The 22,233-nt window shown below is 40.5% G+C and overlaps 1 protein-coding gene across 1 annotated transcript; it reads right to left on the bottom strand.

Moving 5' to 3' along the window:
• Positions 1-832: 832 nt before the first annotated feature.
• Positions 833-12,238, bottom strand: LOC137641458 (F-actin-capping protein subunit alpha-1-like). The gene is made up of 3 exons (XM_068374030.1): positions 12,038-12,238; positions 11,169-11,319; positions 833-2,890 (listed from the first exon to the last, which is right to left on the bottom strand). Exons 1-3 carry the CDS (start codon positions 12,076-12,078, stop codon positions 2,687-2,689), a joined length of 396 nt encoding a protein of 131 aa, XP_068230131.1. The 5' UTR covers positions 12,079-12,238; the 3' UTR covers positions 833-2,686.
• Positions 12,239-22,233: the final 9,995 nt, after the last annotated feature.

The following is a 22,233-nucleotide window of genomic DNA, read 5'->3' as shown; positions in this document are numbered from 1 at the left end:
GATATTAAAAAAAAAAATTTATGTACAGTTTTTGCTCTGCTTAAGAAAGCCCCCTCATAAAAAATTAAAATATTAGTAAGCATGGATACACCTATTATGTTTCTTTACAGATATTCCTACTTTAGTACCGTTCTATTAGGAAAATTAGTTTTCAAATAAAGGTTCAGCACAGGTTAATTTTTCTGGAACCACAGTTTTTGTATTGTAAATTAACATAGTAAATTAACAAATATTTTAGTTTTTGTCCCCTGTGACAGAATGATCATAATTTCTTAAAGCTTGCTCTCGAAGATATTTACCTTTTAACAGAAGCTCAATAAAGGTCAAATTACAATAAAAATGGTTTAAAATTTATGAAGTGATGATTATACGGGAATATATCTTGCTCCTAATACTGCACATGTAAGACACTTGCAATTTATTATCCATGTGAGTGAATAAGCTTACAGACTGATCATTCCATTTTAAATTCAGACCTCAAGCCAGGAACAAATTACATTTCACAGTTATCACATGGAAAAGGTAATGCCATGCTTATTTATGCTACTGGATCAAGTTTAAAAAAATTTTGATTCTAGCTTTACAAGTTACACAAGTGCACACTACCTAAATCCACAGCATAAGAACAGGGTGAACTGTATAACAGGAACGTAACCTCCTAGTCACAGATGGAAAAAAAAAAAAGACAAAAGAAAAATCTCCTAGCTACAAATTAAAGAAATAAGGACAAAACAAAAATAAAAATTCAAAGCTACACTACAAGATTAGAATGCTCGTGTCAACTTAACTAAACAACACACAAGAATACAGAAGGATAAAACAAAATCCAGCAAACATTAAAATGGATTTATATCTTAAAACAAAATTTTCTTAATCTTTTATAATAAAGAAAATCAACAAAAGACATTTGGTAATTGTTTCCATTGCAATAAGGCTAATTAGAGAAAGTAACACCAAAAAAATTTAAAACAGACCAACAGGAAATATAATGCATGAAAAATAAATACAGGGATTCAACCAAAGGAAATATAAAGTCCTTAATCCAATGCATTAAGGTGCATAGTGTTCTCATCAATATTCTCCAGTCTAAACGTTTGTCATACAGATCAGCTTACAAGAGAAGTGCTAGTTCTTTTTATTTATATGTTGAAAGGATTATTCAGATGATATTTAATACTTAAATTTTATTTTTTGATGAAGACTTGAAGCCTTTCAAACAGTGATATATAAACCTACCCTTTTTGGCCATAAAAATACTTTCCACAACAAAATTCATTAGATTACAATATATAAAAAGAAAATATTAAAGTAATGAGAAGCATTAGCACATTTCTTTCAAATTATATACAGCTATGGAACATCACAAACTAGAAAACAAAACTGATCTGTAAGTTGGTTCTGTAAAAAGCTCATAAATAACTGGGCTCTTAGAACCATCTAATGTGCATTAGGACATGTGAAAATGTACACCCTTACCTAGGGATAATGTTTCAGGAATTTTTATAAAATCCATACCAAACTTTTACATAGATGATGGCATTGTTCTCATAGCAAAGATATACAGTATTTTCATAAAGCTATATTTGGTGTGTTTAACCCATCCAATTTCCAACCCTTCTAAACAAGCTCTGCAGACACATTCCAAGTTGACATCTCTCAATGAGGACATGATCGAATCAAGAATGATCTGCAATGCACTTGGTATGATTTGCATTACTTGAAAATCATCTAATAAGTAAAGTGTAACTGAATAGATAAATATGTACTATATAATTAACATCACCAAGCCGTCAGCAAGCAGGCCATCTCTAGGAACAAACATGTAGTTCCCCACTAAACTTTCACACAGCAAGGCATCAGGAATAGACACAGCAGCAATGAAGGGTAACGACTTCAAGCCCTCCAGTTACCAAGTGGTCTAATTAAATAGCCATCCTCAAAGTGGGAAGGCATACCAGTATGTATTTGGCTCATTCCATAAATAGTTTGTGGGTAATGTAAGAAAGCCTGCTGCCCACAAGGCTTGATGCTTGGATACACTATCAAAAAACGGCCCATTAAACCAACCACAAATGGATTATTGTGCTATCCTAATAAAATCCTAAAACTTGGTGACTTGAGCATGAAATAACCTCAGATGCATACAAAACCAAAATCACAAAAAAGGAATAATGGAAAAAAATGTGCTCCTTAAATGGTTGTACTTAAGGACCCCAACTACAAGGAAACCCGAAATCAATGCCAATATTCCATCGATGGCACAGGCAAGGCGTCTTCGATAGCCTACCCAAATGTAACAAGGAGGAGAGATGTGTTTAACCTTCATTAACAGTGCGCTTTTATAACATTGGCATGATATTCACTCCAGAGAAGCCCAAATAAGCAATGTTTCCTCTGTAAGGAATGAAAGGAAATCACTGAATTTGCTGGAAACTGTAAATCACAGAACCTATTTTTTATATATTTTGACACAGAAGGTTAAATAAACAAATCTGTGATAATAAACTTCACACAGTAATAATGTAATATTTATCTAGAACAAAATAATTTAACTCTGCAGTATCAACAATTGACAATAATAAAATGGGAATTATGTATGCCAAATGCACTGTCCAGACTTGCTCCCAAGACAATTCATGAAGAGCAAGCCTATTTTTAAAAATGTTTCTTAGTCCCATATTAATTATTATTGTTTTTTCAGTTCCTTTCCGACGGTATAGGTAACTATCTTGTTCCAGTCTATCTTAGTACGGGTAACTGGCAGCTGGCGACGCAAGGCCTTGAATGTTGTGTCCGACATAGTTTGATAATTTTCACTTATGGCTGTCTGATATTCACTTTCTGCACTTTCCATAAATTCCACAAGCTCACGAGCCGTTTCCTCTTCTCCCTAAAATAAAAGTGGCACGAATACATACGCTGATTCACAAAAATAATATTTCCTAAAAGAAAAGTACAGTAGCATGAATACATACGTTGACACAAAAACTATTTCACTTCTTAAAAAAAAATATAAGTGTTTCTGAAAAAAAAACAGCATTCAATAGTTGATACAATAAAATAATAATCTTCAAACAATAGTTTTCAAATCATCTTATTACTATAATTACTGAACTGATTTCTTTATTATACCTGTTACAAACATGAACTGAATACTGTATAAATCAGTAGTGTCAGAAACAATCCTTCAATTGCTTCAAATGAGAAGTATATTGAATTGCTTCACACATCCTGTAATGAGTCATAGTTAATCCAAAATAAAAATTGTAGATACATATGTAGCACAAACACATCATTGGTAGACCAAGGAAATCACGAAGAAAAAAAGTTTAGCGTCTTGACCCATGTAGAAATTCAAGCATAAAAGTACGCAAGACAGAAAAGTAGAAAAAATTATACATACAGCCCCATAAAGAAAAGTTGTAAAAATATTTAAGAATTTCATTCCAAATTTGTGAATTGGATTTATGAATTGAGGCCATATGGTCTAGCACTTGGAAGCGATTCACCAGTAATACATACAATTTGGTGGGAGAGGAAGACATTACTGCACTACTGAGTAATTATCAGCAGATTTTTGACAACAAGATGAAAGAACGAAGCAAGTGAGAGCAGAAGTACAGTAGATACATACATACATACAAACATATACCAAGGCACTTCCCCCAATTTTGGGGGGTAGCCAACATCAACAAATGAAACAAAACAAAAAAGGGGACCTCTACTCTCTACGTTCCTCCCAGCCTAACAAGGGACTCGACCGAGTTCAGCTGGTACTGCTAGGGTGCCACAGCCCACCCTCCCACATTATCCACCACAGATGAAGCTTCATAATGCTGAATCCCCTACTGCTGCTACCTCCGCGGTCATCTAAGGCATCGGAGGAAGCAGCAGGGCCTACCGAAACTGCGACACAATCGCTCGCCATTCATTCCTATTTCTAGCACGCTCTCTTGCCTCTCTCACATCAATCCTCCTATCACCCAGAGCTTCCTTCACTCCATTCATCCACCCAAACCTTGGCCTTCCTCTTGTACTTCTCCCATCAACTCTTGCATTCATCACCTTCTTTAGCAGACAGCCATTTTCCATTCTCTCAACATGGCCAAACCACCTCAACACATTCATATCCACTCTAGCTGCTAACTCATTTCTTACACCTGTTCTCACTCTCACCACTTCGTTCCTAACCCTATCTACTCAAGATACACCATCCATACTCCTTAGACACTTCATCTCAAACACATTCAATTTCTGTCTCTCCATCACTTTCATTCCCCACAACTCCGATCCATACATCACAGTTGGTACAATCACCTTCTCATATAGAACTCTCTTTACATTCATGCCCAACCCTCTATTTTTTACTACTCCCTTAACTGCCCCCAACACTTTCCAACCTTCATTCACTCTCTGACGTACATCTGCTTCCACTCCACCATTTGCTGCAACAACAGACCCCAAGTACTTAAACTGATCCACCTCCTCAAGTAACTTTCCATTCAACATGACCTTCAACCTTGCACCACCTTCCCTTCTCGTACATCTCATAACCTTACTCTTACCCACATTAACTCTCAACTTCCTTCTCTCACACACACTTCCAAATTCTGTCACTAATCGGCCAAGCTTCTCTTCTGTGTCTGCAACCAGTACAGTATCATCCGCAAACAACAACTGATTTACCTCCCATTCATGGTCATTCTCGTCTACCAGTTTTAATCCTCGTCCAAGCACTCGAGCATTCACCTCTCTCACCACTCCATCAACATACAAGTTAAACAACCACGGCGACATCACACATCCCTGTCTCAGCCCCACTCTCACCGGAAACCAATCACTCACTTCAATTCCTATCCTAACACATGCTTTACTACCTTTGTAAAAACTTTTCACTGCTTGCAACAACCTTCCACCAACTCCATATAACCTCATCACATTCCACATTGCTTCCCTATTAACTCTATCATACGCTTTCTCCAGATCCATAAACGCAACATACACCTCCTTACCTTTTGCTAAATATTTCTCGCATATCTGCCTTATGTAAAAATCTGATTCATACAACCCTTACCTCTTCTAAAACCACCCTGTACTTCTAAGATTGCATTCTGTGTTTTATCCTTGATCCTATTAATCATTACTCTACCATACACTTTTCCAACTTCCAACTATGCTTAACAAACTAATACCTCTTGAATTACAACACTCATGCACATCTCCCTTACCCTTATATAGTGGTACAATACATGCACAAACCCAATCTACTGGTACCATTGACAACACAAAACACACATTAAACAATCTCACCAACCATTCAAGTACAGTCACACCCCCTTCCTTCAACATCTCAGCTCTCACACCATCCATACCAGACGCTTTTCCTACTCTCGTTTCATCTAGTGCTCTCCTCACTTCATCTATTGTAATCTCTCTCTCATTCTCATCTTCCATCACTTGCACCTCAACACCTATTATATCTGCCTCCCTATTATCCTCAACATTCAGTAAACTTTCAAAATATTCCGCCCATCTTTTCCTTGCCTCCTCTCCTTTTAACAACCTTCCATTTCCATCTTTCACTGTCTCTTCAATTCTTGAGCCAGCCTTCCTTACTCTCTTCACTTCTTTCCAAAACAACTTCTTATTCTCTTCATATGAATGACCCAATCCCTGACCCCACCAAGATAGCAATGAAATAAGTGCAATGTTAATGTTGGCACTCTCTCCATACAGAATTCTAATTTCTGCTTAAGCTTGAAACCAAGTACTGTACTGGTACAATATGAACACATACTGTTTTTTAAAAAATCAACAATTTTTAGTGCGATTTGTATTTTTTCTCAACTACCGCTATACAAAATTGAGTAGGAGTTATGATTCCATCATAGCTGGAATTGAGCTGTTGAAATTTATAACGAGACATCAACAACAAGTAGCCAGTTTGACCTTCACCTAGGTCCTGTGGGGATGGTTTAGGTAGGAGGTGTAATTTAAAGAACTCTGGTTTGTATAGTTATGAAAAATACAATCTATTCAAGGGAGGCAGCTGGCCAATGTCATTTTTCATGGGCAGGACTTGACATTCATACCACTTGGTAAGGTGACTTGGGACATCTAACCGTATATGATTTTTGCCTCTGACCTCCGATTCTCTGCCACCCATGTGATTTATCCCAAAAATTAGTTCTTTTCAAACTCTTTATCTCCTCCCTTTACACTTGATATTAGGACCTGTGATTACTACCATAAATAGACCTGATACAGACTTCCCCCCAAAATGAAAAGTTTTTTTTTTTTAAGTCATGTTTTTGCTATATAAATTTTTTCATTAGGGTAAAAAAACCTATAAATCCGGGGTGAAAAAAAAAGAAAAAATTTTCAAGAATAGGTAAAAATGGCATCATTTAATTGTTCTATAATGTCTTTCTAAGATATAAACCAAATTTCAATACTATAGGTTTAAAACTAAGGAAGATAGAATTTGACGGTCAATAAGTATAGTTCCGAGATATGGCCGTTCAAAGCTTCCTTATTTCTTCATCATCATCTCCTCTTACGCCTATTGACACAAAGGGCCTCGGTTAGATTTCGTCAGTCTTCTATCTTGAGCTTATAATTCAATACTTCTCTATTCATCATCTCCCACTTTGCACTTCATAGTCCTCAGCCATGTAGGGCTGGGTCTTCCAACTCTTCTAATCCCTTGTGGAGCCCATCTGAACATTTGGTGAACTAATCACTCTTGGGGAGTGTGAAGAGCATGCCCAAACCATCTCCATCTACCCCTTTCATGATCTTGTCTACATATGGCACTCGAGTAATCTCTTAGTTTCATTTCTAATCCTGTCCTGCCATTTAACTCCCAATATCCTTCTGAGGGCTTTGTTCTCAAATCTACTAAATCTATTGGAGATTGTTTCATTCACATACCATGACTTATGTCCATAGAGTAGCACAGATCTCACTATACTGATAGAGTCTGATTTTTATGTGTAATTTCAGGTGAATTGATTTCCAAATTTGACTTAACCAAGCCATTGTCCGATTTGCTTTTTTCAATCTTTCACTAAACTCTAATTCTAAAGACCCTGTATTGGAGATCATAGTTCCTAAATACTTGAATGATTCTACCTCATTAATCCTTTCATCTTCCATTGCATACTCCGATCTCACCATCTCTATCTTTCTTCTATATATTTCATGCAGTCTGGTATTATTATTATTATTACTAGCTAAGCTACAACCCTAGTTGGAAAAGCAAGATGCTATAAGCCCAAGGGCTCCAATAAGGAAAAATAGCCCAGTGAGGAAAGGAAATAAATAAATGATGAGAACAAGTTAACAATAAGTAATTCTAAAACAGTAACAACGTCAAAACAGATACAGTATGTCCTATATAAACTATTTACGTCAAAAACAGATATGTCATATATAAACTATAAAAAGACTCGTGTCAGCCTGGTCAACATAAAAACATTTGCTCCAACTTTGAGCTTTTGAAGTTCTACTGATTCAACTACCCGATTAGGAAGATCATTCCACAACTTGGTAACAGCTGGAATAAAACTTCTAGAATACTGTGTAGTATTGAGCCTCATGATGGAGAAGGCCTGGCTATTAGAATTAACTGCCTGCCTGGTAAGCAAGCATTGCAAATCCTGTGGTGTTCTGCTAACAAGGACAGCATCATCAGCATACTCTTATATTTTTACAAATGCAATACTGTATTAACCCTTTTACCCCCAGGCTTTTTGAAAATTTCCAACCCTTAACCCCCAAGGGGTTACTTTTTTCCCAGCACATTTTGGTGTATATTTCTTTTAAATTGCTCTAACAGCCTTAATTTTTGTCATAGAGAGGTCAGGTTGGTCTCATTCTCTTGGAAAATGTCTGAATTTTCTCAAAAAATTATCAAAAATATGAAAAAAATAATTTTTATAGCATTTTTTTGCAAGGACGTACCGGTACGTCCATGGGGGTAAGGGGATGGCTTTTGTGAAATGTACCAGTACGTCCTTTGGGGGTAAAAGGGTTAATAAATCATGATTATGAATTTTATATTCCCTTTTGAGTATTAATATACAAAAACGAACTAACAATAGCTAACAAACACTCATTCCCTCACTCACTCACTCGCTCCACTATTATAGCTGATATGACCCGATTAGAGCTTACAGTATTTTCTTCTTTATATTAACTAGATGTTTTGATTGTTTTTTCCTTTCTAGCATGATGAAATTCTTTACAAAACAAAGAAAAAGACTTAAAACAAGGGAATGTCATAGGAAAACTAAATTGTGTACTCACTAACCTCCCCCCCCCCGGGTTTCACCTTGCACTGAAGACTGTAGTGACTAAGCACTCTATATGTAACTCAAGGAATGTCTACAGATGCCATTGCTCACAATTTGTTTGATATTAAAATGCAATAATTATCAAAATTTACAAGAACAGAAGAAATATTGCCTTTTCTTGTGTGGATCAGCATTTTTGGCTTATTGAGATACTTTTACTAATTACCCTACAGGTATAAAAGTAACAGGAATTTTGACGAAATATTTCGTTTATGCATTTTCCATTGCCTTACGAAGTTCCCTGAATTTTTGGGGGATTTTGCATTTTTCTCCCTATAGCCCAATACATTGGCTTACCAGCCAGCCCCAAAGTATTTTTGATGATTTTATCCTACATGAATACAAACTAAGCCTTTATAAAGATTCTTATCTTTAGGAGAGAGGAAGTTCCTATACCCAAGCTGGCTTATGAAAATCCTAGGATGTCAGGGCACTTAAGACCTGTACAATTGCAAAGTGTCAACTCCTATTCACCTCTTGACCACCTGAGAAAAGTTTCTTAGGTTTCTGTTAAAAGACAGACTACCATGGAGGAATGGATATGATGTCTGATATGTATGGTAAACTTAAAGAAATGGGTTGTATACATTGCGTCCATCCCTCATTGTAAGGAGGATGGGGCAGATTCTTCTATCTTTACATGAACAGAAACGTTGCTTGTTACTGTAACTTTACTGCCCAACATCCAATCCAGCAAATAATCGCATAAATGCTGCACCCCCAAGAAGGGGAAAGAAAAAAAGGAAAAAATGCCAGACATTCTTAGCTCTCGTCCTAGACTTAAATCATGACCGCTGCTTTAGACGAGATGTTACTTGTCCTCGGAAGGAGCTAGGATTGCTATAAAACATGCTGAGCAGCTACCACTGGTCACAGCAAGAAGGTGTCTAGGGACCTGTGGGTATTTACTCCCACAGATAGTGGGCCATGAAGGTTGTTCCTTACACCTGGCAATGACCCAGTCCCCCTAACTCTGCGAGTGCAAGCTTAGGAGGTTCCTCTGGATTCTCTAGCTGCTAATTAATTCCTCACGCCCGTTCTCACGCTTAAAACTTTGTTCCTAACCCTATCTAATCAAGATACACCAACCATACTCTTCAGAAAATTCAATTCAAATACATTTAATTTCTGTTTCTAAGTCACTTTCATTCCCCCCTTAACTCTCGTTCATACATCACAGTTGGTACAATCACTTTCTCATACAGAACTCGATTTATATTCATCCTTAACCCCTTATTCTTCACCACTCCTTTCACTGCCCCAACACTTTACATCCTTCATTCATTCTCTGACGTACATCTGCTTTCACTTCCCTATTTGCAGCAACAGAACACAAGTACTGTACATTTAAACCGAGCTACTTCCACTAACTCACCATGCAACATGATATTCACCCTAACTCTTAACCACACTAACTCTTAATTTCCTTCCCTCACACACCCTTCCAAACTCGCTCACTAACTGACACAGCTTCTCCTCAGTCTGCAACCAATACAGCATCATCTGCAAACTGCAACTGATTCACCTCCTACTCATAATCACTTATCTATCAGTTTTAATCCTCAACCAAGCACTCAAGCATTCACCTCTCTTACAGCTCCATCAACAAAGAAATTGGACAACCATGGTAACCATGCTCTCGGCCCCTCTAACTGGAAACCACTCACTCACCTCTTTTCTCCTTCCATCAAGTCTATATACTGTAAACTCCTCACATTTTACATTGCATCCGTATCAACTCTGAACTATACACTATACTATACAATAAACTATATCAATAAGGAACAAGACTAATGGATAAGGGGTAAAAACCAGGAATGAAATGAGAGCTATGGAAAAGGGCAGTATCAATGACTTTATGGCACAAAATTAAGACAAACATATATTTACACACAATAGTGCAACCATTGCATTTTTTCGGCGACTCGGTTCAAAGATTTCTCAATTAAACTGTACCTTACTGTTCTTGTGAGCTAAGGAGGGGAGGGGAGGGTGTTTGAAGGGACAGATAGGTATACCATATGAATGATCACCAACCATCGCCCGGCCCTTTTGGTCCTAGCTAAGGTGGTGAAGAGCCTTAATCATAAGAGAATCTGTTTGTCCTCCAAAACATTGTGTAACAATGCAATAACCTCTACCTTACCTCTGTCACTCTCAACAACCTTTAAACTGGTGTGTATTGCTACCTTACATATAAGTTACTAAATAAAATAATCTGTTTGGACAACTGTACACTAAACTAGTACCAGGATAAGTTACTTCGTATCGATGTTTACGAAAATACTCTTTACATGCATCCAATACCATGATGATAAGTTAATTCTGCATTTTGTATGCTTTAGTAAAAACTTCTTTAATGCCTATCTGGGTAAAAAAGGAATGTGTGTATGTTATAAAAACTAATTGGTGAGGGATATATGGTCGTGGTTCAATCACGCCCCAGTTTTCTATACAGACACTCAAAAGAGTGCGAGCTAGGTTTATTCCTGGCATTCCATGCATCTCTTTTTTTTCTCTGGTATATTCAGCAATAAATATGCCTTAGAAATGGTGCTAGAGGAGCATTTCACTGGGTGACACAGGTTCCTCGCCCAGAAATAGATTTTACCTTCGTCAAAATCCCTTTTCTTGAAAGCACCTAAATTGTTCAAAGTCTATATCGTGTAACTGATAAAATAAAAAAGATCCACAAAGTATGTATCCCCACAGCTTCACCTTTAAAGACAAATGCCATCGTTTACAGCATGCAACTAAGGTACTGTACTTTTACGATATGAATCTAAACTGCGTCCCTTGACATCTACTTACCGAAACTGTAAGATTACCCTTGACATCTTTGGATGTGACTAACTGGACGTTTCCATCCTCATAATAGTGGACTTGTACTTTAAGAACTCCTTTAAGCTCAACACTTCCCCCACCTAAGGTTACTGTCCACGTTGAACGCCACCGACCGTTCCTGGAATTTGGAAGATAAAAACATTACAACAATAATTCTAAAACTACATGATGTTAATAAATTTACATAACTTTCTATAACTTACATAAAAATTTAAAGTGAGCTGAATATATTTGATTAGGTTAATGAAATTTGGTCCACATGGCAAAGAGATACAGTAATGTGGTTCTTGGAACTTAAATTAATGGATATTGCACTTTTACCAGACTATAGTAAAATTACTTATTCAGTAATTCCTATTTAATGTCAATATTCTTTTAATTATTAATATTTGTGAAAAAATTACAAATACTGTAGCTACAAATTATTACCCAATAATAAAAATATCAATATATTCCAAAGTTTCCACAGCAGAAATTTTACTCAATTACACCTTAGATAAACTATAAAAAAAAGAGAGAGAGAGAGAGAGAGAGAGAGAGAGAGAGAGAGAGAGAGAGAGAGAGAGAGAGAGAGAGAGAGAGAGAGAGAGAGAGAGAGAGAGAGAGAGAGTGTGTGTGTGTGTGTGTGTGTGTGTGTGTGTGTGTGTGTGTGTGTGTGTGTGTGTGTGTGTGTGTGTGTGTGTGTTAATGCATTTTAAAATACCATAATTTACTGATGAATAATTTACTTACTTTTGGAATTATTCACTACTTTTAGACATTACAATTTTAATAGGTGTATTATACCATTTTTATACCTAAACATAAAGTAATCATGAGAACTTTAAGCAATTTACCAATAATTTTTAGGCTGAAACTGATGGTCTTCTATACACATAGTTAACGTAACTGCTGACCCTTGCGCTCTTGCATACACAGCACACACACCATGGGGATAGTGGTCACTAGCATAACTAATTAACTGGGTCTCCACCGCACTCCTCCAGCTTTCTGTGGTTGGGTCACTTTCACAAGCCTGTAAAAGCAAAACAAAACACGTAATACTACATGTAATACTTCATTAAATTATTTTCAAAATTTAGTCATTGCTCTTCCTCTTCTAGAAGAAACAGCCCCAACCCCAAAATTTAAAATTAAAATTTCTACAGCTCTCCATATCTTTACGATAAGCTGTCTTGTGTAGCGGTTCCAAGTCATGCAAGGCTACTGCTTTAGCACGTGACCACCAGGGTGAATGCATGGCTGCCCTTGTTCTCCTCAGTCTTTCTCATGTGGCAGTCTAACATGCACGTAAAGAAACTGTTCCACCACTATGCTTGAGCAAGGACTAAAGATGGTAGTTAACACTATTGAACATCAGTATGCATTAAAATGGATTTTCCAAAAGTTCAATGCTGCATCCACACTATGGACAGTCAATGGTGACCAGATTCTGGTTCGGTGAGAGCTACTTATCTGGTAAAGTGAAAAAAATGGAGTTTTTATGATAAAACAAAGTTTTATGAATACTTACCTGGCAGTTATATATATATATAGCTGAGTCTCCGACTGCGGCAGAATTTAATCGAAAATCGCGGCAACCGTACTTGGAATCATTCCCGTTTTCTGTTCCTCAGATTATCTTTGCCCGACCTGTCTCCTGAGGGGAGGTGGGTGGGCTTTAAAATATATATATATAACTGCCAGGTAAGTATTCATAAAACTTTGTTTTATCATAAAAACTCCATTTTTATGAATAGAACTTACCTGGCAGTTATATATATATAGCTGATTCACACATTTGGAGGAGGGAAACAGACAGAAAAACATAGTTGGGGAAACAACAAAAGAGTTGTAGGAGAACAAACACCTTGATTCCTTACCTGCTAAGGTAGCTGACTTCAAAGGTAACTGCCTCTAGAGTCGCTTTCCCTTAGGAGTGTTCAGCTAGGAGTAGACCTGCTACGCTGCAAACAACTCAATCGAGTCTGTCAAAGGGGTAGGACCAACAACTTGACTAGACTTCAGAAAACTACCTTCCCATATAAAAAACCTGCAACCTTACTAAAGCTAACCATCTAACCTTGCAGAAATAGATATAAACTATCTATCTGGACTAAGGGAACCGTACCACAAGACGAGGACCTCAGACAACCATAAAAAACACAAACCCATATACAAGTACATAAACTAAGGTTGAGTGGGGGTAGTAACTCCTTTGCCTAATACAGAAGCCGCAGCTACGTATGGGCCCAAGGTATAACACTTGTCATAGTCCACTCTTACCTCTCCGAGGTAATGAGAAGCGAAGACAGAGTTGCTCCTCCAGAACGTTGCGTCCATGATCTGCTTAACTGACATATTTTTCCGGTATGCCAGCGAAGCAGCAATGGCCCTTACTTCGTGAGCCCGTACTTTTAACAGGGCGAAGTTTTCTTCCTCACAAAAGAGGTGGGCTTCCCTAATAGTTTCCCTCAGGAAAAAGGATAAAGCGTTCTTTGACAGGGGTTTTTGAGGATCCTTCACCGAACACCATAAGGAGTTGGAAGCACCCCTCACGCTCTTAGTGTGGGCCAAATAAGCCTTGAGAGCCCTAACCGGGCAGAGGAATCTTTCCTGTTCCTGACCTACTAGATTCGTGAGGTTAGGGACTTCAAAAGTCCTGGGCCAGGGTTTCGAAGGGTTCTCATTCTTGGCGAGAAAGTCGAACCTCAAGGCACAAACCGCTCCATTTAGGGTGAAGCCTACATGCTTCTCGATTGCCTGGACCTCGCTGATCCTCCTGGCAGTTGCTAGAGACAAAAGGAAGAGGGTTTTCTTAGTCACATCTCGCAGAGAAGCTTGCGAGATAGGCTCAAACTTCCTGGAGCACAAAAACTTAAGCACCACATCCAGGTTCCAAGAAGGGGGTCTTAAGTGCACCTGCTTCGTTGTCTCAAAAGACCTAATGAGGTCCTGAAAGTCCTTATTCTGAGATAACTCTAAGCCTCTATGCCTAAAGACGGTTGAAAGCATGCTCCTGTATCCTTTAATGGTAGATACAGCCAGCTTAGCATCCTGCCTGAGGTACAAAAGAAAGTCTGCAATCTGGCTTAGAGAGGTAGAGGACGAGGAAACCTTGCGCCTCCTGCACCAAGCTCTAAAGGTCTCCCACTTTGACTGGTAGACTCTTTGTGAAGAGATCCTCCTTGCCCTGGCAATAGCTTTCGCCGCTTGCGCCGAAAAGCCTCGAGATCTAACGAGCTTCTCGACAGTCTGAAGGCAGTCAGATTGAGAGCGAGGGGGTTTTGGTGAAATCTCTCGAAGTGAGGTTGTCTGAGAAGATCTGGACTTGCCGGGAGTCTTCTTGTAAAGTCCATCAGCAACCCTACCACTTCGATGAACCATTCCCTCGCAGGCCAGAATGGAGCCACTAGGATCATTCGTCCCGAATCGAGGAGAGCGAATTTCCTGACAACCAGATTGATGATCTTGAACGGGGGAGCCCAGTCCAATCCATCAAGAAGGCGTCCACTGCAACAGCTTCCTCGTCCGGGACTAGGGAGCAGTAGTTAGGGATCCTCTTGTTTAGACCGAAGGCGAAAAGGTCTATTACTGGTTTGCCCCACAACTTCCAGAGGCTCCGACAGACATGCGGGTTGAGAGTCCACTCTGTAGGAAGGACTTGTCCCCTCCTGCTGAGCATGTCTGCCCTGATGTTTCTCTGCCCTTGAACAAACCTTGTCAACAGCTGGGTCTCGTTCTCGTTCGCCCAGAGGAGAAGCTCTCTCGCAGTTGAGAACAGAGAGAGGGAGTGAGTTCCCCCTTGCTTCCTTATGTACGCGAGAGCTGTGGTGTTGTCGGAATTGATCTCCACAGTCTTTCCCGACACCGAGGTTTTGAAGGCCTTGAGCCCTAACAAAATGGCCATCAATTCCTTCCTGTTGATATGCCAACTGACCTGACTCCCTTCCCAAATACCTGAGACCTCTTTGTTCCCTAGTGTTGCTCCCCAGCCTGACTCGGACGCGTCTGAGAATAACACTAGGTCGGGGTTCTTCTTGAACAAGGAGATCCCTTTTCCCAACAGAGCTGGGTCCAGCCACCACATTAAAAGATCCTTGATCTCTGTCGGAATGGGAAAAGAAAAAGTGTCCTCCTGGATCTTTCTGTTCCAAACCTTTGCGAGGAAGTGTTGCAGAGGCCTTAGGTGCAGTCTCCCCAAAGGGACAAACTGCTCCAGGGAGGATAGAGTTCCCAGCAGACTCATCCACTCCTTCGCTGAGCATTCCTGCTTCCTCAAAAAGTCTTTGACTTTGTCCAGGCACCTGGTCTGCCTCTCCTGGGAGGGAGAAGCCTGAAAAAAGAACTGAATTCAGAACTATCCCCAAATAGAGAATAGTCTGATTCGGCTCGGTATGAGACTTCCCCCAGTTGACGATGAGTCCCAGGTCCTGAGTGATCGTAAAGTTTTCATTAGGTCCTCCAGACATTTCTCTTTCGACTGTGACCGGATCAGCCAGTCGTCTAGATAGAAGGAGACCCTTATCCCCTCCTGGTGTAACCAGCCTGCCACATTCGCCATTAGTCTGGTGAAAACTTGGGGAGCTGTGCTGAGACCGAAGCAAAGTGCCCTGAACTGGAAGCACTTGCCCTGGAACACAAACCTCAGACATCTCCTCGAAGACGGATGAATGGGGACGTGAAAATAAGCGTCCTGCAGGTCGAGAGAAACCATCCAGTCTCCTGGACGAACTGCAGCCAGCACTGACTGAGTCGTCTCCATGGAGAACTTTGTTTTCTCCACGAAGGCGTTCAGAGAGCTGACATCTAGGACTGGTCTCCATCCACCCGAGTTCTTGGGAACCAGAAACAGGCGATTGTAAAAGCCTGGGGAGGCGAGGTCTTGAACTGGCTCTATTGCTCCCTTGACCAACATCTGGTCGACTAGCTCCAGAAGAGCCTCTCGTTTCCCCGCGTCGGTGTACTGAGCCACTAAGGCTAGGGGAGAGTCTGAGAGAGGTGGTTTCTTTAAAAAGGGGATCTTGTAACCTTCCTTGACGACTGAGAGGGACCAGGTGTCCGCCCCTCTCCTTTTCCAAGACTGCCAAAAACGAGACAGTCTTGCCCCTACTGGTGTCTGGAGGACTTCCATCTCATTTTTTGGACCGGGGCCTAAACGCACCCCTGCTGGTCCTTGGCCCTGACTCTTGTCTTCTCCCCCTAAAAACCGCTCTCAAGGAGATCCTGCACCGAAAGGGCTGTTGAAACTTCTTCTCCTCCTTCTTCAGAGGAGCAGGAGCAACAGGTAAGGTCTTTCTAGCCGACCGAGACAAAAGGTCCTGAGTAGCCTTCTGAGCCAGAGAAAGGGAGATATCTCTGACCAGAGCTTCAGGAAAGAGATGACGTGAAAAAGGGGCGTAAAGTAGCTCCGACTTCTGGGCAACAGTCACAGATCTAGAGGTGAAGGAGCACAAAAGGGCCCTCTTCTTTAAGACCCCTGCTGAGAAAAGGGAAGCCAATTCATTAGCTCCATCCCTTAGAGCTTTGTCCATGCAGGACATGATACTCGTCAGGTCCTTCGTGTCCTCCAGGAGTTCAGACTTCCTGGCCAGAGTCCCGAGATACCAGTCCAGGAAGCTGAAAACCTCGAAAACCTTGAAAATTCCCTTGACGAGGTGATCAAGCTCCGACATGGACCACATCACCTTGGCAGAGTTTAAAGCATGCCTTCTTGCCGAGTCCACAAGAGCCGAGAAGTCACCTTGGGAGGAGGAAGGCACTCCTAACCCCAAAGGTTCCCCTGTCTCATACCACATACCGGCCTTGGAAGCGAGCCGAGACGGTGGAAAAGAAAAGGTGGTCTTGACAACTTGTCTCTGTTCCTTCATACAATCATCCACTTTAGCGAGAGCTTTCCTGGCCAAAATTGAAAGTTTCATTTTGATGAAGGCCGAAGACTTTGTAGCTTTCTTCCTGGTAAATTGAGACTGAGGAGAACGAGGGGCCGAAGGTTGAAATTCCTCCCCATAAAGTTCCAAAAGAGAGCGAGAAAGAACCTTGTAATCACTAGAAGAGTCGGCAGGTTTTTCTTCCTCTTCCGAAATATCTTCGAGGTCCTGCTCAAGGATAACATCCCGAAGAGTTGGGCTGCCAGCAGTCTGGCAGCGAGAGCTGTTTGAATCCTGGCGCCGAGCGCCGCTAACATCCAGTCGGCGAGAAGCGGTATCGTCACGATGACGAGAAGCGGTATCGTCACGATGACGAGAGGCAGTATCGTCACGATGACGAGAAACGGAAGCGTCCTGAAGATGCAGGCTGCCTTCGCCTTGAAAATGCAGACTGCATTCATCCTGTTTCCTAAGAAACGAGGCAGTAACGTCCAGGCGTTTCGAAAGGGAAACGGAATCGTCACGGCGCCGAGAACGAGAGGCAGTATCGTCCTGGCGCCGGGAGAGGGGGGAAGGAAATTCCTGGCAGCGTGCCGATGAAGAGGGTGTGCGTTGTCGTACGGCCAACGAAGTGCGCAGAGGTTTCTTGGGAGAGATACTAAAATCTCTCTTAGAAGAAGATCTCTTAACAGGCAAAGAGACGTCCTTACGTCTGACGGACTGAGATGGGTGGCTGAAAGCTTTAACTAACGATGAAAGTTGTTCCTGCATAACAACCATGAAAGCTTTAGCAACCTCCGCTGGCTCTCGCGGTGCCGAAGACGGCAGTTGTCGTACGGCTTGACTGGGAGCGCTGGCAGAAGAAGTAGGGAGTCTAGCAGGATTAACTGGGCTAAGGACTCTCTGTTTCGCCCTTTTAACAGGAACATCGAAATCGTCTTCCGAAGGATCAGGGTCTCTGCTACTCAAACCGGGAGAGGGAGAGCGAGACTGCACGTCCCGGTTCCACCCTCTCTTCATTGGTCTTGATTCGTAACGCCAATTACATCTGGGAGAACGATCAGGCGAAGACACAAACGTATCCGACACGCCTTTCCTACGGCGGTCAAGAGCAGCCTGGGAGATCGCAACAGGACTGTCTGAGGCGACGACTGACCGAGGATAAGCACCTCTCACCCCCTTTCGGCTTTCGACGTACCTTCTGCCTTGGTCCTGGGAGCTTGGTAGAGGTCTAGACCTAGGGGTATGAAAGATTCGATCAGTCGCCACCTCCACTGCACTTTCACAAGCACTAATTTCACCTACACCCTTACCTTTAAAGGCCTCCAACTGTGCTTTAATGGCCTCCAATTCAGCAGCTAATTTAGCATACCCAGGGTCATCCGTAGGCACAGATCCTGTAGAAGGGGCAGGAGTCACTACATTTGGGGAAGGAATACCTTCCAAAGGGGTTACAAGCAAAGGGTCAATAGATAAATCTAAGCTAGGCTCACTAGCAGACTTTGACTTTGATTTAGCTCTTCTAACTCGATCAATCTCAAGATTGCGCACATAGCGCTTCATAGCTAACCAATCATCATCACTTAAAACCTCGCATTCCTTGCACTTATTATCTAAAGCACATTCAAACCCCCTGCAACCCATACAGATAGTGTGAGGGTCAACCGAAACTTTCGGCAACCTCACCTAGCAAATATCATTCGCACAAACACGATAATGAATTTTCTCACTCATGATAATAAAGGAAAAAAGACAAAAAAAAAAAAAAAATAAATAAAACGATTGCCAAATCCCAACACAGTGTACTTCACCAAAAACGAAGTCCAAAAAGGCGATGAAGGGAAAGCGATCCGAAAAAACTCTGAAAGGCGGACCAACGATGTTGTCGATCCGGGCGGCAGAGATAATCTGGAACAGAAAACAGGAATGATTCCAAGTACCACCACCCTGTAAGGGTTGTTAACCATCTAACCACACAACCACCACAAGGCGGTTGCCGCGATTTTCGATTAAATTCTGCCGCAGTCGGAGACTCAGCTATATATATATATAACTGCCAGGTAAGTTCTATTCATAAAAATACTCATCTGGTAAAGCAATAAAATCTTCCCTCTGTGTAAGTACTTTTCCAGAAGTATCTCAAACAACAACTCTATCAAACTCTATCCTATTCCGTGTCCCTCCGATCGTAGTTAATACTAGTGGTCTAGTACCCAAACCAATGACTACAATAAACTTATTCCTATTCCTACAACCTTGCATTTTACATAGCTCAAAGTAACCATTACAGTACTTACCTATGTACTGTTTCCAGCTGCTACTATAGGGCCTAGAGACCAAACATACCAAAATTTGGCCCAGCCTTTACACAGGCAAGGCATGGCAAAACCTGAGGTGGTGCTCCTGTGAAATGCCTCCAGCTCTTTCCAAGGACAAAATCTTGAGGAAAATTAAAGTGATTACTCCCAATACTGGGGGTTTTCACGTTGAACAAATGAAAGCCATGGTCTTCTACATACTTGTGAGCTTCAATGATAGTAGCCCTGAGGAAGAACACCAAGGAATTCTTTGGAAGGGATCTTGTAGGAAGAATAACACACCAGGACAAATTTCTGCTGAATCCTGATATTTAACATTATACTCAAAATAGATCTGCAAAACCCTCATTTGGTAAAGGATCAGTTCTGCTGAATCCTTACACATAATAACCTCCAAGGAAGGGATTTTCAAGTGTATAGGTAAAGCTTTCATACATAAGTTGCTTTTGTCCCTGAAGTTCATAAGCAAGGAAAGAGTTACTCTTGTAGTAGAAAAGCTGAACTTAATAACTGTCTTCATTGATGCCAATGCCAACAAGAACACAGTCTTGAACACATGATTTCTCAAATTGAAGGTCTCTAAAGGCCAAGAGTGAGTCTTCCTCAAAAATTGGAGGACCAAGTGCACATCTCGCCAAATCCTTCCTAAAACCTCTTGTTCCTCTATAATGAAAAACTGGCTAGTGTCCCTAATACAGTACCTAAATTGTTAACCAGATCTAAGACAATATGCTGTAGCAGCAATGACAATATTGATCAATAGCCTTTGACGGTCTGGTCCAAATCCTTCTTTTCATACCGCACAAACCTCATCGAGACTCTTTTTGAAAGAGGACAACCGGCTAAATTTATACATATTACGATACATATTTCACTATTAATGAACTTTCTCCTGGCTACTGTGATACACTGTACAACCTAGAGATTCTGAAAACTCCTCTGCTCTGAACAGGCCATGGTGAGTCTGTGTGGTCAAAAGAAGAAGGAAGAGGTTTTGGTGTAACAGGTAGCATTACAACTGTTTGAGAGTACATTGGAACCTCTACATACAATCTTAATTCGTTCCAGAAACTGCTTCGTATGTTAAAACAATCGTATGTTGGAGCAAATATTTCCTTAAGAATACACTGTAATTTGTATAATTCGTTCCACAGCCCAAAAACCTATAATAACTCCTTAATAAATTACTACATATAATTACACATAATAAAATAATTGCATAATATGAAACAAGGATATAAAAAAGATAATTATAAAGAAATGATAAATAAAAAATTATTTTTATTGTCATTTTTATTGTCACTTCACCTTAGAGACAGGCCAACGCAGGTATAGGAATTGCTACTCCAGGAGGAAACGGACGATCGGTGAGAAGGTAGACATGGTGTTAACATGTTCTTTAAATAAATATATTCTCTCTCTCTCTCTCTCTCTCTCTCTCTCTCTCTCTCTCGTTCTTCTTCGCTGTTATAGTGTTAGAGACTTCTATTATTTTTTTTCACAGAGAGAGAGAGAGAGAGAGAGAGAGAGAGAGAGAGAGAGACAGAGAGGGGGGGGAGAGGGGGAGAGGGAGGGAGAGGGAGAGGGAGATATATATATTAAACAAAAAATGTGTTTAGAGTACATATGATTTTTAACAGCGTCAACGAGTTGAAAGATAATTAAATGTAACCAAGAAAGTAATAACAACGAATCTGAATTCCTTTATTAACTAAAACAAATATTGATACAAACACACTCGTGTGCGTATGCACAAACACACACACACAGGTGTAGGCATTCCTACGCAGGAGGAGACACCATCGGCGAAGAGGTAGAGATGGTGACTGTGATAACGTACCGTAACTTACACTACGGAAACTTTAATATAACTTAGCTTATTTATTTTTTTTTATTTTTATATTTCATATTTTTTACATTTTTGTTTTCTTTTGATTTTTAATTTTCATCACTTTCGCAGTCACCATCTCTACCTCCTCCCTGACCGTCTGTCTCTTACTGCGTAGCAATTCCTACACGTGTGTGTGTTTTGTGCATACGCACACGAGTGTGTTTGTATCGATATTTGTTTTAGTTAATAAAGGAATTCAGATTCGTTGTTATTACTTTCTTGGTTACATTTAATTATCTTTCAACTCGTTGACGCTGTTAAAAATCATATGTACTCTAAACACATTTTTTGTTTAATATATATATCTCCCTCTCCCTCTCCCTCCCCCCCTCTCTCCCTCTCTCTCTCTCTCTCTCTCTCTCTCTCTCTCTCTGTGAAAAAAAAATAATAGAAGTCTCTAACACTATAACAGCGAAGAAGAGAGAGAGAGAGAGAGAAGAGAGAGAGAGAGAGAGTGAGAGTGAGAGTGAGAGTGAGAGTGAGAGTGAGAGTGAGAGTGTGAGAGAGAGTGAGAGTGAGAGTGAGAGAGAGTGAGAGTGAGAGTGAGAGTGAGAGTGAGAGTGAGAGTGAGAGTGAGAGAGAGAGAGAGAGAGAGAGAGAGAGAGAGAGTGAGAGTGAGTGAGAGATTAAACAAAAAATGTGTTTAGAGTACATATGATTTTTAACAGCGTCAACGAGTTGAAAGATAATTAAATGTAACCAAGAAAGTAACAGAGAACAGAGCACTCAACGCTCAATGGCGTCCTCTTACGTGCTGCCATCTACCGGCGTAAACAAGATCTACATCGTATGTTGGAGCATTACTTCGGGTGTCGAGACAGAAATTTTGGTCGAATTTTACTTAGTATGTTGGAACATTCATATGTTAGGACAATCGTATGTAGAGGTTCCACTGTAATGGGGTTAGAAGTATTAATAACATGGATGAACAATCTAGTAGGCAGATGAGAGGGTGTACGACTGATATAGAGTGC

The sequence above is a fragment of the Palaemon carinicauda genome, chromosome 5 (assembly GCF_036898095.1).
Source record: "Palaemon carinicauda isolate YSFRI2023 chromosome 5, ASM3689809v2, whole genome shotgun sequence".
In the NCBI taxonomy this organism is placed as follows: Eukaryota; Metazoa; Arthropoda; class Malacostraca; order Decapoda; family Palaemonidae; genus Palaemon; species Palaemon carinicauda.
This window is presented reverse-complemented; position numbering and strand designations above follow the sequence as displayed.

Excerpts from the sequence above, each read along its gene's own strand:
- LOC137641458 (XM_068374030.1), bottom strand. The coding sequence starts at position 12,078 with ATGTGTATAGAAGACCATCAGTTTCAGCCTAAAAATTATTG. Across the intron at positions 11,320-12,037 it reads TTTCAGCCTAAAAATTATTG|GAACGGTCGGTGGCGTTCAA; the intron begins GTAAATTGCTTA and ends TCCAAATTCCAG. Across the intron at positions 2,891-11,168 it reads AGGGTAATCTTACAGTTTCG|GGAGAAGAGGAAACGGCTCG; the intron begins GTAAGTAGATGT and ends CTTTTATTTTAG.